Source organism: Solenopsis invicta, chromosome 16, assembly GCF_016802725.1.
Source record: "Solenopsis invicta isolate M01_SB chromosome 16, UNIL_Sinv_3.0, whole genome shotgun sequence".
Lineage (NCBI taxonomy): Eukaryota > Metazoa > Arthropoda > Insecta > Hymenoptera > Formicidae > Solenopsis > Solenopsis invicta.
In genome coordinates, this window is record NC_052679.1 from 5919211 (window position 1) to 5935868 (window position 16658).

The window sequence follows — 16658 nt, forward strand, 5'->3', positions numbered from 1 at the left end:
ATAGAATAACCAGATCCAGGGTCAACAACTGTCCCCACCACCGCTGTCATATATGCTTCGCATCAAGCTAATTAACAGGGGCGGACTGTCGAGAAAAATTTCTATTTCTGTAATCCTGATAAAACCAGAAATGAATTTTTTATAGAATGAGGAAAGAAAGTAGAATTGTGAAGCAAAATTTTTTCTAGAACTATATTTTGAGTAAGTTTTTATTTACTATAAAATTCTACACATTGATAATTAAATAAATTATACATTAGATTATATTAAATATTATTTGTAACATTTTATTACATGTCTTATGATTATATCATTATATACTATATAATGATCTATATAATATACATATATATTACATATATGTTACATTAATATATTATAACTGCCATAATATCTTTATACAATTATAATACTAGTGGCAATTTTTTGTTGCTTTTTCTAGCTCTTTTGCTAGTAGTATATTTTCTTAAAAGTAAATTTATATATATATATATATATATATATATATATATATATGTGTGTGTGTGTGTGTGTAATTTAACAAATAGAATGTATACACTTCTCATATTTATATCATTACATTATTACATTATTTAATATTTATAATTTATTCTAGTTAAGTTATCGTAAATTTAGCGTTATAAAATATTGTATATTTTGGAAAATTCCAGTCTTCTGAAAGGTCTACTTTCCTCTTCAAGTATGATCCTGTAAGCCGGGGTTTCCCTTCTTCCTTCCGTATGTATATTACATGAAAATTATTCTATAGAGGAGACTATAGATTCAAGAAAGGTGACGTCATGAATCTTGAGCATGAAGAAATAGAACGTGAAAAATTGATCTTTCAGTTGTAGAATTGTGAAATTAATGTAAGTAAATACGTGCTTTATCAATTAATCTTAAGAGGTCATTAATAGCCTTCGATTGACTGTAGCGGTTCGATTATTTTAATATGCATAGTATCTTAACGTTATCTAATAATTCATACGAAGCACTCGAAGCATATATGAACAATAAATTAAATGAAATAGTAATTGCAAAAGTTTGTTCTGTTCGAAAAACGATACATTAGACCCTATGACTTAAAACTTCCATTCTAAATTGTACATAATAAAAAAAGGAAACAAATTATTATGTATTTTAAAAATTCACGGAAGACACTACTGTTACTATTTAATATTTAATTGCTGCAGTTGTGAGCGATTGTTGGTACGCTTCCGTGGAAAAGTGATTCAATCTTCAACAAATGTGGAAAACAGCTCGATATTGCGTGTGTAACCGACGCAATCTAGATTTGGCCAAGCGAAGCGGGGACACCCCGATTGCTCCGACTGTTTAATAACATGTCATACATTACACGTAATCTCGCGAAAACATCAGATGCTGCGATGACATTCTTATGAAATCGATTTGAATAAATATAAGTTCGCTCAAGTTAATTTGGATATATGTTTCAATTAGAATTTTGATTGAATTCAAAATTCAATTAGAATTTTGAATTCAATCAAAATTCTAATTGAATTGAATTAATTTCCACGTGTTTTTGTTAACTAATTACTTCCACGAACGAATAAATAAACATAGAATATTATAGAATATTAATGAAGTTCCACGAAATTACAAATTTCTTACTGGATTTGAATTTTACAATCAGATTTACGAGATAATTATTTCCACGAGTGGTCGGATGCGAGACATGGGAAAATCCTGCGACTTTGTTTGAGTTCCCATTTAATGATCTTTATCTTTACAATTTTTTCTATTTCAGTTACAAATTTTCCTTAATGCGTAATAATGTACATTTATTAGATTTACCTTTCATATTATTCATATTATGAATAATATGAAATCAAGCATTCGTAATAATTACGAGATTCTGATGTTAACTATTCTAAATAAAAGAAGGAATGTGTTTTTAAAGTAAAATTAGATGTGAAATTCTTTGTCAATATCTCGACTATAATTTTATTTCTTTTTTCTTTTTCCACTATTAAAGACGAATATCTTCACGGGAGCATGTTGTCCAAGATCCACGTAGTGTACGTGGCGACCTTGCTGTACACGCCAGGTGTCTTGGAGGCGCCGCAGGATTTTGCACCGAAAGAGACTATGCCAACGAGGTAGTACTTAGGAGGCCCTCTGAGGCTCTCCACTTTCATCAGGGGCCCGCCACTGTCACCGCCACAGGAATCTTGACCCGGGACACCGCCCACGCACATCTGCTGATTCTCTGACACGTTTGCAGATCTCTTGAAAGCTATCGCGCACCTATCCATCTCGACGATCGGCAGTTTAACCGTCTGCAGGAGTGTGCTAGGCTTCGGATCATCTACCGATAATAAGACAACTTAAACATCTCGCTAAAATCTGTAGATTCGGGATTCAAACAAAAAGTATGATGGCAAACATGAGGCTAATCGATTTAACGTAAACCCAAGAACAGACATTATTTTTCAAAATACGTTTTGATCTTTGGAGCAGTCAATGGAAAAAAATGAAAAAATAAAATGATGGAAACTTTGATTTTGGAATGAATTTTATCTATTATGATATATAAGAAAGGTACGAAGTGTGCAAATAAAGTTTAAATACTTATTAGTTTAAAGTAGCTTAAACTCCTTACTGATATTATAAATTCCCCAACCAGCGACTTCCGCTATCTCTCCGATGAAGTTCTTTTTGAGGAGATCACCGCTCATCATGCAAATCGGTCTCACATGCTCTGTGTATAAATTGCAAAGAAAAAAAAGCAGATTTTCTTTCGTGAACCAAGAATTGAATTAATTGGAGTTGGTAAGATAAAAATCAATTAATGAACTTACCATTGTAAACTATTGGCTTGTTCAACCGTATTATGGCTACATCATGCTTATACAAAGGGGTGTTGTAATTCTCGTGGACGACTATCGACTCGGGCAAATAATCTTGCACCGGCTCCGCGCAATATCCCTTCTCGCAGTCGGGATCAGTCAGAATGTTGTGTTCGCCCAACCGGATGCCACCGACCTTAAAACTTGAATATATCTCCATGTATGTTAAGTAACAAGAAACTGCGAAATCGTCTATTTTAAATTAATATAGTTTAATAAAGAAATACTCTTTTTATTTTTTCTCATCTTAAAAATCAAGAGTAATGACTTTGATCGGACACTGCGTATACTTGATGATATACCGCTAAAATCTTGTTACTTTCTTTTTTTAATTATATATATATTTGCACGTACTTTTGGGGTAGATTTGCTACACAGTGGGCAGCCGTGACTACGTATTGTGGATTGATAATTGTGCCGCCACATCTGTAGCTTAATGCGTTATCAGTATTAGACATGCTGTATCCTATTCTCGCTATCCAAGGATACGCGCCAAGGCTTGCGTTCTTACCACCAATAATGCGATCGCTGTTGGAATTTCCACATTTGTTGTGCTCCAACAGTGACCAGCTAGGATGTTTCGTTACATCGACTACGATAAATTATTAAATTTACTGTAGCATCATGTTTTTAGTAGAAATTTTGTTAGTAGAGAATTTCTCGATAAAAAAACTTATTATTCCGGAAGATTTACTATAAATTTTATGTTTACATTTAAAAATACTAATAACAATTCTATATGTTTAAAATATTTTTGGAAAATTATTCGTACTTAAGCAATACGTATTTTGTTAGACAATGTATTTGATTCTTTTGCAAATTCTATTTAAAAAGAAATTTACTTTAAATGTTCACGAAACTTGAATTACTTTTATTTACATAACGTACAATTTAATTTATATTATCTCACATATTTTTATTCTGATATTTTAGATTATGGAAGACTTACGCAGAGAATCAGAGAACGTTATAGATGCATTGCACAAGAGTACAAGCATACAAGGCAATAAATATCGCATCCCGCCTGAAAGCTGGAAAGCAGGCAAGCAAGCAATCAAGTAAGAACTAATTTTATAATTATGCAGTTTTAAAAAGCTATTTTTTTGTTCATTTTTCTTTGCAATATTTTACACAATTACATTGATATCTTTTATATTATTTTTATTTTATGTTTTGTCATTGTACAGTATTTATGAATCACTGTTCTTACCGTAAATCGTAGTAGCATTATGCACGAGTTATGCACTAGAATCCTCATTCTCCGTCAAGTGTTCCATTCGGACTACGGTATCGCTTAATTCGTTAATCTTCTATGCGCCCGTCACCTTATCTCCACCGTATCGAATTGCATTATGGCTTAGTCGATAGATCTTTATAATCTGCCTGCTGTAACTCTGGTACATGACGTTTACTATCCATCGTACACGTTTGAAGTACATTTTAAATAAAATGCAAAATAAGAATTGTTTTTCAAGATGTTACTGGTATATCATATTATTTTTTACGAAGAGTAAAAAAAAATAACAATTATGTATTTAAATATTTCTTACAAAAAGTAAAGTAATTTGATATTTTATGACAAAATTTTACTAATGATTTTTAAATTGTAATGTATTGTAATATACAAATTCAGAGGAATTATCGGGTATAAATGCATAAATTAATATTTATCGTACGAGTCACACGATGCAGCAATGACAAACTCGCAATTTTCAGTTGTACAATTCTACTGTGCAGGAGAATATATGCCGTGTCTATTTTCACAATTTTCTCCTCTCCTTTTTTACAATATGCTCTTTTGAAATTATTCTCATAATTATCAGAAATGCAGGAATTAAAAAAAATTTGTCAAATAATGGAATTTTTTAAAAATATATCAAGTTTTACAATATTTGGGAGACCAAACAGGATGTTTAGGTGAAATATGGTATTTTAATTATATCTCGTTTTGTAATTCGTTGGTATTTATTTTCTTAAAAATAATAATTACAAAAGACGCCGTGAGTAATATTTAAAATTAAGTATTACGCAAACTTCGCAGTCATTTTTGGAAGAACAGTTCTTCCTTCAATCTATGTACAACCATTAGGAACATTATCGTACAATATTTCTCTGCCGCCGAGGAGTGAGCCTGGACGGAGGAACGCTCCCGGACCGAGAAACAGTCCCGGATCGACTCTCCGCTCCTCAGTCCCCCTGCGAGATCGGAGAACCGCGATCACGTTTCGACGAGGCTTTTCCCTTGCCTTTGGATTTGGTCTCTCGTTTTCGACTGATCGACGAGGTCGACGTAGTTGAGGCCGAGTCGGCCGGGCTGGAGTGACTCGAACCCTCCCGGTCCCATCTCGTCAATGTGTCCCGCAGATTTTGGCCGTCGTTCTCCTCGTATGTGTCCACATCGACGTGCAAATTGTCCTGACCGTTGGACTCCAAATTGGCACGTACTTCCCTACGCTGTTCGTCAGTGTGCTGGGGACAACGTATCGATCTGGTGCACAGCTTCTTTGTATGTTCAGATACGACGCCGCAGATTTGCGTGAGCAACGCCCGTTTATCCATGAGCGACATATTGTCGTAATTTAATGGTGAGCTTTCGTTGCTACTGTGCACGTTGTGCTCACCGCCGACGACGGTAGTGGTCTCGCCATTCCTCTGTGAACCGCTACCGCTGGCGCCAGCACTACCCTGTTGCTTCTGCTGCTTGCCCGATCGCTTGCTCATGCCATTGCGATCCTTGCGCGGACGTTTGCGTTTGTTGCCGCTATCGTTCGTCAGACTCCAGTCCACGTCGTCGTCGTCGTCGCTTAACACACCGCCATAAGTGTTCATGTCTTTGGAATTGTTCGCGATTCGTAGCGACGCGATACGCGAGCTGTTTCTGCCCATGCCCATGCACTTTGCCAGATGAGTAGCGAATCTGCAAGCTGCAACTCCACGTTCGCAATTCGGACAGTTGCACTCCTGGGATTTCTTCATCGGATGCTGGCCGAATACGTCTAAACCAGGCGAATCTAAAACAAAGAACGAAAGAAATTTGTAGGAAAACATTTGTTCTGCATGTAGACTTATAAATTTTCCATCTTCCCAATCACTGCATTCAAATGGCACTCCCTTTAATATGAAGGAAAATTTATTACGTCTCTACATACCGACAATGGCATAGCACTTGTCATCGGAAATGCCTTCCTCGACGTCGCAAGTGCCAGTCTTAATTGTGCGGTGTACATCAAAGACGAAACCCATCAGAACCTCATCTAACAATTCCTCGTAAATGTCTTTTGTGGCTCTTTCGACATTCTCTGGTTTGCCCATGTAGTCCAGGAAATCTCGATTCAGCTCCTGGATCTTCTCTTCAGTCACTGACATCCTGATTCCAGGATCGAGTGACTTGTTTCTATCTTGGAGTAGAAAAATATATGAGGTAACCGATCAAGCCAGTTTTTATTCATCAAATTAGCAGAGTGAAGATATTGGAAAAGCTTGACAGTGGAATCATGAGATTATAAACAATCGTGCATTTAAAATTTAATTTATTTTCTATGTATATATAATGTTCAAGCAATAACACTAAAACTTCTCATCCTTTCTACACTGGTAATTTTGATAATAATAATAATAATAAAATTATAACAAGTAATAACAGTAATAAAAAATAATTTAAAAACATTAATAAAATTAATTCTTCTCAAAGGTGTTTATGCGGAGCGTCGGTCGACAAGACATCATTAAGATATTCGCCGATACTCGTGAGACACCCGGTATATGACGAACGAGGCTCTAACCTAGAAAGGAAGAAACGGCGAATCACTGACGCAGAGCGAGCCAGGGGAGCACCACCAGAGCGGATGAGCAATCGAATAATCCTCGTTGTTTTGGTTTTCCGCGAAGAAAAGATGCGGATCGTGGCCAACGCGAATATCCGACACCGCTCCGGTCATCTGCTCCTTCTTGGTTACGGACGACACCTGCGTGACAGTATTCGTGTCCGATCGTCACGTGTTCGGCCGGTATTAGGGTTGTAAGGGCTACCACCACGGTGTACAGTGTACACTACTCCAAAATATCTTTTGCATTTAAAATGCTTTCCTATACTCTATATTGCATAGGTGAGTTTTTTAATTCATCTATTGATCAATCGCATTATGTGCAAATGCAACTTTGTTCTATAAAAGCTGCATTAAAACGTCGGTAGGCCGATTATTAAGCTTGATCGACCAATTAAATTTAACAATTATAATTGTAAAACTTAAAATTGATTGTATTATTTTCTTTTTCTTGTCTATTTTTTACAAATTTAAATTTATTTATGTAAAATACAATACTTTTAATTAATAATTAAGTAATTTTTAATTAAAATAATTAAAAAATTAGAGATGGTTAAAATCAGGTTTAAGTTTGCAGGTGATTATTGTTAAATTTAATCAGCTGATCAGGCTGATTGCTGAGTCGGCCCTGTGTAACATAACTTGGATGAAAATTATAAAAGTGAGCATTGGTTGTCATTGGTCAACATCTAGTGAATTATCACCACGTTCGGAAACGTCATCAGAATACATTCTTGTATCAGCTTATCTTTTTTTAACATTCAGAGAACAATAAGGATAAGACGATATGTGGAGGCACTTGGATGATGTTTTCGAATACAGCTCATGTTGTATGTATGTGATTATATAGCACACAGTCGATCGCTTGTACATTTATATATATTTTGAGGAGCCTTTTCCATCTTAAATGGCCTCAAACTTTTGACAGAGCTCCACTTTCGGCTAGAATGTAAAATAAATTGATGAAACTTGTCCATTTGAGGAGCTTACGAATGTGAACCAATGGCTTTGTTTCAGATATCCAGACTCTGCGTCTAGGGATTCTAACGTGCGCAACCCAGTAGCGCCCAATAGCGACTGAGCAAGCTCTGAAAGCAACCAAAAGCAACAAATTGTTACTTGTTGCGCATTGCCAGTTTCTTGCTCCGATCTGCTCCGATCTGCTCCGATCTATCGGATTGATTAGGCTGCGTCACCATTTAATCATCGCCGAGTCCCGAGGGAGATCAAGTCGCGTTATTTTCAGCGACGACGAGATTATTCAAGGAAGAGAACGCACGAAGCGGCAGGTGCGTGGAGGAGCTGAAGGAGGAGGAAGATGACGACGATGACGCGCCCCTTGATGTAGGCCATTTTGCGTGGCGTCGGAACTGATGAAAGGGCCTGTTCCTTCAGGGGCAAACAGCATTTGCTCGCTCTCCCTTTTTCAGGTAAATATCTGCATGGATCTCTCGGATGAGAGCTCGAGGTTGTCGGATACCATCCTACTTAAGTATCCATCTTTAAGGTGCAAACTCTTGAAGTTTAGGACGTTGCGTATGGCTTGCAGATGTTTGTGATGTGGAACGGAAACAGCAAGTAAGGAAAGGCTGATCTACCCGAAGACGATACTTTTTGAACGGTTGAAAAAGGAAACGTCCTGGAGACAGAAATCACTACGTGACACAATGGCAGAAGTAGCGCAGGAGATAGGTGAGTAAAGTTAGCTTGGATTCCTTCAAATGTAAGATGTAGGACAGTCTGTCGTGTGACTTCGTGAAATGAAGAAATCATTTGCAAATTGCATTCTGTGTGGTAGACCACAAAATTTTTATTTTCCTTTAAATTGTCCATCGAGTAAATGAATAAATCGAAAAATGTGAAGAGATAACTTGGGCGTAGCTTCTTATATGTAATTTATGCAATCATAGTATATTATTTATTTTTATGTAGTATCTACATTTTATACATCTAATAGATAATTTTGATTGAAAAATTACACATGTATGAAAACAGTCCAACTAGTGAGTAAATTAATATAGAAATTAAAATTACACAGGTAAAATATTACATATTAAAAATATTTTATTGAAATGATAGTCTGTATTCATATAATTTATGTTTAAGAATTGTTTTCTTTTATAAAAAGTTTAACAAATCTTGCAGAGATAGTGAAGATTAAGGAGTGCACCGAAGACACGTTTATTGATGAAGCTACAGAGATCTTGTTTGGTAATTTGATTATTCAAAAATAAAGCGATTAATATCATAATAGTTCTAATTATGTAAAATAACATGAATATCCTGTTTTTGCAGATGGGGATATCTCACAGGGAGATATAGTTGTGGCTAATACATCAGCCACTGACAGTGAGAAAGGTAATTATATTTTGATTATATTTCGACATACATATGTTAAAGATATCTCAAAATTTAATACTGTAATCTTTAATTGGATTTGCTTTTCACAACTGTTTGTAAAACTAAATTTTGAGAAATGTCTTGTGTATATACCTCTAAATATATTCATGTAGTAACTTGTAAGTTTTTTATTTATAGTTTTGATTTTACACTTTACCTCTCACTGTTTTCGTTCTGTTTGTTATCATTTTTTTTTTACTTTGTTAACAGATGATCTAGTTATTTCGATTGTAACTGATTATCAATGTGTGACATGTCATCGTATTTTTCAATCAGAGGATGTAAGTTGTTTTATTTATTTATTTTTTTACTTATATTTATTTATTTCTTTAAGTTTGTGTATTACATATTCGACACTTTCTTATGCTTTTCGTTTATATTAATGATTTCTTTTTCGTAATTCTGAGACAGATGTTGCAGAAGCACGTAGATGTGTGCAGAGAAGAAGATGACTCAACCAATATTATTGGGCTTGATGATTTGACAAATTACGATTCAGAAGAGGATGAGAATGAGGATGAGGATGAGGATGATCCTGATCCTTTACGTTTAGATTTTAATACTGAAGGTATGTGGTTGTGTACAGAACAAGATTGTATATTCAGTTCCATATCATGAAGGATCTTGAAGGATCTTACAGTCAGATGTACTTTTAGATTCGAATCAAAAGAATAATAATGAAAAACCTGTCATCAAGCCTGTGCCTGAAACGCAGTGTCATTGTTGTGCGGAAGACTTAAAGACAGCACACAGCGGCGGAGAGTACAAGTGTTCACATTGTGACCTCAGTTTCAAGAAAAAGGCATCTCTAGATAGACACGATATAGTCATACACTGGAAGTGCGAATCGTGCACATGCAACGAATGCGGCTCTTCTTTTCGCGATAAGAAAGCTTTGAATAAGCATCGTTACACGACACACGGAGATCGTAAAATTTTCAAGTATGTTTATATGTAATAATTTATTACACTTAAATAGTTTCAATTATTGCTCATCGTATTTACGTAAAGTATAGCACTACATTGATTGAAATCATTTTAATGTGAATATAAAAATATTTTAAAGTTTTAACTCTACAATATAATTTCCCAGAAAAAATTGTAGAGTAATTAATGAAAAAATGATATTCACAATGATATTCTGTAACGTCATTGTGCCCTTTTTATTAATTGTTACTATTTTTAAACTTTACATTATACTTTAGATGTGAGCCTTGCGACACTTACTTCTCTCGGAGCTATCACTTAAATCGGCATATAATGCAGTCTGGTTGTCACGGTAACATACTTAATACGTTCAGTTGCCAAGTAAGTATAATTATCCATTAATAATTCTTTAAAATATTGGCGATTCTGGAATAATAATAATCGTGAACGATGTAGGTTTGCAAGAAAGATTTTACGCGTAAAGACAATTTGCGGGAACACTTACGTACTCATGCGGGAACACCCCAGAGACAAAAAAAGAAGTGCAAATATTGTCCGAAGGAATTCTTTACGAACCAACAGTTGTTGGTGCACGAACGCATGCACACGGGAGAACGACCGGTCCAATGCGATTTATGCCCGAAGACATTCCTATCACCGCTCGCATTGAAAAAGCATCGCCGTGTACATACCGGGGAAAAGCCGTTTGAGTGTAAATATGTAAGTATTTCCTACATAGTTGAAGCATTTACACCTTTATATTACGTGTTCGTTCTGAGCGATAATTAAATATATAATAATACTAACTTTTCTTGCATCGATTTATATTACAAGCTAGCGGTATGGATGGAAAAAAATTGCTGTAAGTTTTTAATCGTGCATAAACTATATTAAAGTAAAGATGTTTCCAAATTACATGTTTATATTTTACGAGACTAATCAATTCTCGTTAATCCCTTACGAAAAATAAACCCAACTAATCTTCACGAAATGATACTTAAATGAGTGTTAACTCTCAATTAAATTTATAATTTGAGAGTTAACATTTATTTGAATATTATTTCGGACAGTAGTTGGGTGTATTTTTCATAAAAAATTCTTCTTATATGAATATATTACAACAAGAATGTGTTTTCAGTGTCAGAGGAAATTTGCCGCTCGCGAAACATTGAATCGTCATCAACGGACCCATACGGGCGAGAAACCGCACGTATGTCAGTATTGTGGCAAATCGTTTATACAGGCAGCGCAATTAAGAGCACATGTGTTCCATCATACCGGAGAGAATGGTTTCTATTGTGATGTGTGCGGCAAGGCGTTTAATCGGAAAGCGCGTTTGAATATCCACAAGAAATTCGTACATGAAGGAGCAATTCCATTCTCGTGTGACGTCTGCGATAAGGGTTTCACGCGAAGAGAGGACTTGGTGAAACACAGACTATTACACACTGGCATTAAACGTAAATAATATTTACATTCTCTTTCTAATTCTTAGCTGTTGTCCAAGCGTAATGACTTTCCAATGTATTTCTGTGATGTGCGCTCTTTACAATTTACACAGATATACAGGATTTACAGTTTAAACGCCGGTTGTGAACGGTCTAATTTAAAGGGGTTCTCTTGGCAAGATACTCTCGGTGGTTTGCCATTGTTTTCCGCGAGCGATCGAATAAAATCAGATATTTATAATCAGCGGGATTTGAATCCGGATCTTTGGCACAGAGAACAGACGCACGACTCTCTGCGCCACGATCACTATAATATTCATATTACAAAAGAGAATTATTACACACATTTTATTTGTTGTATTAATTATATATAAATTTTTCTTTTTGCATTATGTTTCAGCATTCAAATGCGACAAGTGTCCGAAAGCTTTTTCGGCGAAATCATCGTTGCAGGCTCACCTCAACACCCACAGACGCGAACCACCCCAGTCGTGCGTCGAATGCAACAGAGTGTTCATTCGGCAAGACTGCCTGATGCGGCACATTCGAGCAAGGCATCGAGAGCTGTTGGAGGACGTGATGAATGAGGTCGAGAAGAAGCATTTGCAAACACAATTGTACAACATTGCGTCGATGGCTGCCGCCAAGATGAAGACCGGCGAATCAAGAAGACTCTCCTCCGTCGAATTGTTAAATGCTATCAGAGATCTCTTGAGAATACTTATCGACGAGGAAACGTTGCAGGTATAATTTTGTAGTTTAATATTTAACTTTGTTATATTATTTTTTAAATTAGACTAACTTACTGATTTAATTCTGACACTGACAGTTGTTCGGTTGGCCGGAAACTCCGACACAAGACATCCTCGAGGCCGTGATTAGAAGATGCGGCCACGAGCCGATAACAGCAGAAAGCAGCATGATACTCACTGAGAGGCTACGACAAAACGTAAAGCTCTTGTTCACCGTTGTCGTCGACACAGTGAACGATGATACGGTCAAGTCTCTTTTGTCAACAAAAACGGTGGACGATGTCATTCTCCACGTCTTAGAAGTATCTAATTCGGATTAAGAACAGAAGGATTATAAGAAACATTCTTATACAAGAAACAAGGTTTTTATGAATGTTTCAGAATTTTATACAAACTTAAAAAAGAATAAATAAATGAATCTATCCCAGATAACACATAGTCTAAAATCAGGTCATTAAGACGTTTTTTTTAAGATTATTGGAAATGTGTCTTTAAGAAGTTTCATGACCTGGGCATGTATTCTATTATACACGCTTTTTATTTTTAACGTTAGTTGTTACGCAGACATAATAAAAAAGCTGCGCAAAGACGTTGACAGGTATCGTGAAAAAGAAAAGCATGTATAAAATCCTGATTTGAAACTGTTGTCTGGGATATAAATTGTAGAAAGATATAATCGGGAAATATTGATAGGTTTGTGAAAATTTTCAAGTTTTAGAGAGGTAAGTTATCAATCATTGCATCAAATTCTATAGTTTATAATACATATCTTTTTGAGTATTTTTTAAGGATTATTATCAGATCAGAGATTGATTGTACAAACGAGATTCATATGATACGTGCACGTATGCATACGCAAACACACATACATATATATATGTATATACTTTACATTTTATGTGGACATAGGTGAATAAAGTACACAAGTTTGTCATAAAAAAAAAAAAAAGAAAAACGAACTGAGTTTAAGTCCGTCAATTTTGTTTTGCCCGCGCATTATTTCGCCGCGACGTCTCTATGGTTACCGTCCGAGTTACGTCATTGGTGGCTTCCGCCGAGGGTTCCGTTCGCGGCAAACTTCCGGTCGTGCAGTGCAGCGGGCTGCGCTACGCCGAACAGGAGGTCTCTCAGTCGCTCGCGTCAAGGATTGCCGAGGAAGGGGAACGGAAGATTCCCGGTGGACTCGAGATAACTCAGACCGGATTTCGTTCCCGGCGGTGAGTACGCGCGCCAACGTCTGTCGCCGCGGCCTACATTTCTCGCGTCGCAAGATGCCACGATCGGCGATGCAGCGCACGTTGCGTGGCGAAGCGAGGTCGTATCGATTTTCTTAACGTGACGCAGTCGCGCCGTCGCGCAGCCGCCCCGAGGATTGCGGTCGAATCAGCGGAACTGCGAGAGGCGGAAGGGAGCGCGGCCGAAACGTTCGCAATAGTTTCGAACGTTTCTTGAAGAGGGAAAATAAATTTACACGGGAGAGCTTGTACAATTCGGGAGCGTGAGAAATATCTACGGTCTGAAGTTGGCACCCTATCGTTCCTGCGGGTCTAAGCAGGCGCGTAAAATTACGTAGCGATTTCGCGTAATGCAAATTGTGTATTATACAATTTCAGAAGTATTCAGGTAAGCGCGCTTTCATTTCACGCACAGAAGTTTCAAGGCAGCGTGAATCGAAACGGAACATCGCGCAATTCGAAATGCCTCGTTTCCCGCGCGTAACGGTAGCCGCGCCCGCTAGCGGCGCGCGCGCGCGCACACCGTGCCGCGTTCGATTGGTCCGTGCGGTCACGTGGCCGCCGTCCAGTCGACTGGCCGACACCGCGCCGCACTTCACTGCGCTCATTCGCGGTTCGAAAGTGACGCTTGGTGCGTGTGCGTGTGCGCGCTCGGAGACGTGTGACACGAAATTCGCTTTGCTCCGCCGTTGCTGCCTACGCGCGTGCGGTCGACGTCGTCGTCATCGTCGGTGCCGGTGACACCGCATCAGCGCTTCCAATCGAGGAGGCCACGCCGTCGCTGGACGCCAGTCCACGCCACGTCTATTGATCCACTTCAAGGTTAGTGAGCGTGACCAGGAGCGCGCCGGCGACTGACGACTGTGCAGCCCTCCTTCGACGGCGCCTCACCGCAAGAGCGTTCCCCACGTATAAGCCAATTCGTTTATATATAGAATATGATGCATCATCGTGCGTCTCGAGACGTCGCCCTCCTCTCCCCCGTCGCCGATTTCGGCGAGGCGAAGATCGATCCGCGATAGAACGTAGCGGATGATGAATCGAGTTCCCCGTGACCGCGACACATACGGTGCGATGCAGGCGATATAACGCGGATAGAGGACATAAGAGATTCGATTGTGCGCGGCGACGAAGAAAGGCAGAACTTTCCTGATGGTATCCCGAGGTCGTCGATTGCAATCAGCTAGATGAGGGAACTCTCGCGGGATTACTCGCATGCGACTCTTCGTGAGGTGACTCCGATAAACGCGATCGCAAATCCGAAGACCGTCGCGTTACTTCCTAGTGATTCTTTAATGAGTTCGAAATTGGTTCGCCTCTCCTCTCGGCGAACAAGTGGGCGGAGTGAGTCGCGCGAGATTGTTTTGATGCGCGGGAGAGACTCTCGTAATTGAGGAATCTAACTTTCTCTCGTCGCAGTGTAGAATATCTCTCCCTTACAGTTTTCCTTCCACGAAAAAAAAAAAGGGAAGACTCGGTAATTTATTTACGCCCCCCGCAAGTTTCATTCGCTCGATCTCTCATTCCTCGAGGATTAATTAATGCGGCGGCCGTCGATTAATCCTCCCAAGAAGTTTCCGCTCGCGCACGGGGATAAAATCAATTTAAAATTCATCGAAGAATCTGTCATTGCAAAACAGATCGGGGATATTGGGATATCCTGTACGCGCGCGCCGCTCAACTTTCCGATTGAAATTTCCGATCGACATATCGGAATTAAATTCGATCTCTTTCTCTCGCGCAACCGAGTAATTATAAATATGTTTATGTACGGATAACTTTTGCATTAATTCGTCACGAGTAATTAAGCGCGTGCGTAATTAAACCATTCTTCCCGTATTTGTTCCTCGACATTCAAAAGCATCGAATATTTATTCGGATCTTACAAAATTTCTATCTTCCAAATTCGTACGTTCTCTTATAGACTTTATATTTAGAATGTTAAGCGAAATAAACGCTGATTACGTACTTTTTAGTTGCAACAATTCGCGCAAGATATCGAGCTCGCTTTGCGAACGATTTATAGTTAAAATTTCAAGATGAAATTCCATATTACAATTTTTATAATTTTACATATTAATGTACACGTATGTGTTCAAATTGAATTAAATTTTAATTTACATTAAAAGTAGTTTTAATTCTGTACGTGCAAGCAAGGTTTCAGAATTTTCAGATATTTTTTTTTTTTTTTATATTACGCTACATATAAAATTACAAATATAATTCTGAATTTTAGCGCAAATTTTAAATCGCGTTTTTACGTTCAAGAAAATATTAAAGCATAAATGTTCGTAAAAAGAATTTTTAAATTTAGACGTTTTAAATGTTCTCCGAAATTAATTTTTTAGGGGGGGGGGGAGTGGGGAAATTAATGCTCGACATTTCTCTAAATATCACTGATTGTGAGTATGTCTCGTCTTTATCTAGAATTTATATTTTTGCTTATATTCGTTGCTCTCGGATGAATTTACCTTTGCGCATTATTATCGGGAGGTCGCGGCGTGCAAATGCAATTCAGAGTTCAATCTGCACTGGCATTTGAATATGACATTTGTCGCGTGTTCCGTCGACCGGTTTTCAGGCCTCGGTATGCAACCAGCATCGGGCCGATTAGTTAACGAGATCAACCTACTTAAAAGTGAAAAGACCGTGCACTTTGAGTAGTTTCGCCGAATCCGCTTATGCGTAATTAGAATTAACAGGCAATTTCGTCCCCATTGGTTTATCACTTTGCGACACAGAATTCTTGTTTTAATCTTACACACTCAGAAAGAAAAGTTATATTTGAACAATCAAATTATTTCTTTAACTTTGGTTTTTGTTAAATGGAAATAAAAATTTTCTTTTGAGGGAAATAAAAATCTATTTGATTTCAAGAAATGAAATCGTTATTACTCTTTTTAAAATAAATAATTTGTTTAATTTAAACAACTGTTTTTTTTTTTAATTAAAGAAAGTACCAACAGAAATATAAGAAATAATTTGGTTGTGTTGGCTTTAAAAATATATTTCTTTAATTTAGAAAAAGATTTGCGTTATACAACCGAACTATTTCTTTAATTCTAATAAAAGAAACAACAAAAACATTTGTTCAAATTAAAGAAACCTTTATTTAACGCGTACAGCAATGCACACAGTTCTTGGATTCAAACAATTTATTTTTTTAATCGAAGAAACTTTTTCTAGATGTACGCAGCTTGCT

At 37.3% G+C, this 16658-nt stretch overlaps 4 protein-coding genes and 1 long non-coding RNA gene across 16 annotated transcripts in view; 3 read left to right on the top strand and 2 right to left on the bottom strand.

The window, feature by feature from the left end:
• The first annotated feature begins 44 nt into the window (after window positions 1–44).
• Window positions 45–1926, top strand: LOC113004382. Its single transcript, XR_003268998.2, has 2 exons — window positions 45–201; window positions 672–1926. It is a non-coding gene; the product is annotated as an uncharacterized LOC113004382 (long non-coding RNA).
• On the bottom strand, window positions 1866–4175 carry LOC105204892 (CLIP domain-containing serine protease 14D). Its single transcript, XM_026137498.2, has 6 exons — window positions 4081–4175; window positions 3820–3901; window positions 3225–3462; window positions 2823–3013; window positions 2624–2722; window positions 1866–2329 (listed from the first exon to the last, which is right to left on the bottom strand). Exons 1-6 carry the CDS (start codon window positions 4126–4128, stop codon window positions 2007–2009), a joined length of 981 nt encoding a protein of 326 aa, XP_025993283.1. The 5' UTR covers window positions 4129–4175; the 3' UTR covers window positions 1866–2006.
• Window positions 4176–4816: 641 nt separating this feature from the next.
• On the bottom strand, window positions 4817–6844 carry LOC105204789 (ataxin-7-like protein 3). 2 transcript variants are annotated; one of them, XM_011173984.3, is made up of 3 exons: window positions 6653–6844; window positions 6020–6268; window positions 4817–5881 (listed from the first exon to the last, which is right to left on the bottom strand). In XM_011173984.3, the coding sequence occupies exons 2-3, from the start codon at window positions 6234–6236 to the stop codon at window positions 5058–5060; spliced, it is 1041 nt and encodes a 346-aa protein (XP_011172286.1). In that variant the 5' UTR covers window positions 6237–6268; window positions 6653–6844; the 3' UTR covers window positions 4817–5057. The 2 variants fall into 2 exon arrangements, with proteins under 2 accessions (XP_011172286.1, XP_011172287.1); XM_011173985.3 differs by having other exon boundaries at window positions 6020–6264; window positions 6653–6788.
• A 9-nt stretch (window positions 6845–6853) lies between these two features.
• On the top strand, window positions 6854–13169 carry LOC105204790 (zinc finger protein 436). Of its 5 annotated transcripts, none has more exons than XM_011173987.3 (13): window positions 6854–6976; window positions 7712–8124; window positions 8202–8386; window positions 8840–8905; window positions 8990–9052; window positions 9305–9375; window positions 9506–9662; window positions 9751–10036; window positions 10300–10402; window positions 10478–10741; window positions 11160–11481; window positions 11870–12213; window positions 12299–13169. In XM_011173987.3, the coding sequence occupies exons 3-13, from the start codon at window positions 8362–8364 to the stop codon at window positions 12539–12541; spliced, it is 1944 nt and encodes a 647-aa protein (XP_011172289.1). In that variant the 5' UTR covers window positions 6854–6976; window positions 7712–8124; window positions 8202–8361; the 3' UTR covers window positions 12542–13169. The 5 variants fall into 5 exon arrangements, with proteins under 5 accessions (XP_011172289.1, XP_011172290.1, XP_025993281.1 ...); XM_011173988.3 differs by having other exon boundaries at window positions 8218–8386; XM_026137496.2 differs by having other exon boundaries at window positions 8223–8386.
• Window positions 13170–13303: 134 nt separating this feature from the next.
• Window positions 13304–16658, top strand: part of LOC105204791 (synaptosomal-associated protein 25) — a 46608-nt gene continuing 43253 nt past the window's right edge. For 3 of the 7 annotated variants that reach the window (XM_039458550.1, XM_011173990.3, XM_011173996.3), the window contains exon 1: window positions 14054–14278. The gene's annotated coding sequence lies outside the window, so the exon portion shown is untranslated. Of the gene's footprint in view, window positions 13439–14049; window positions 14279–16658 lie in introns of those variants that run through there. The other 4 variants (XM_039458547.1, XM_011173999.3, XM_011173998.3 and 1 more) reach the window with 4 other exon arrangements.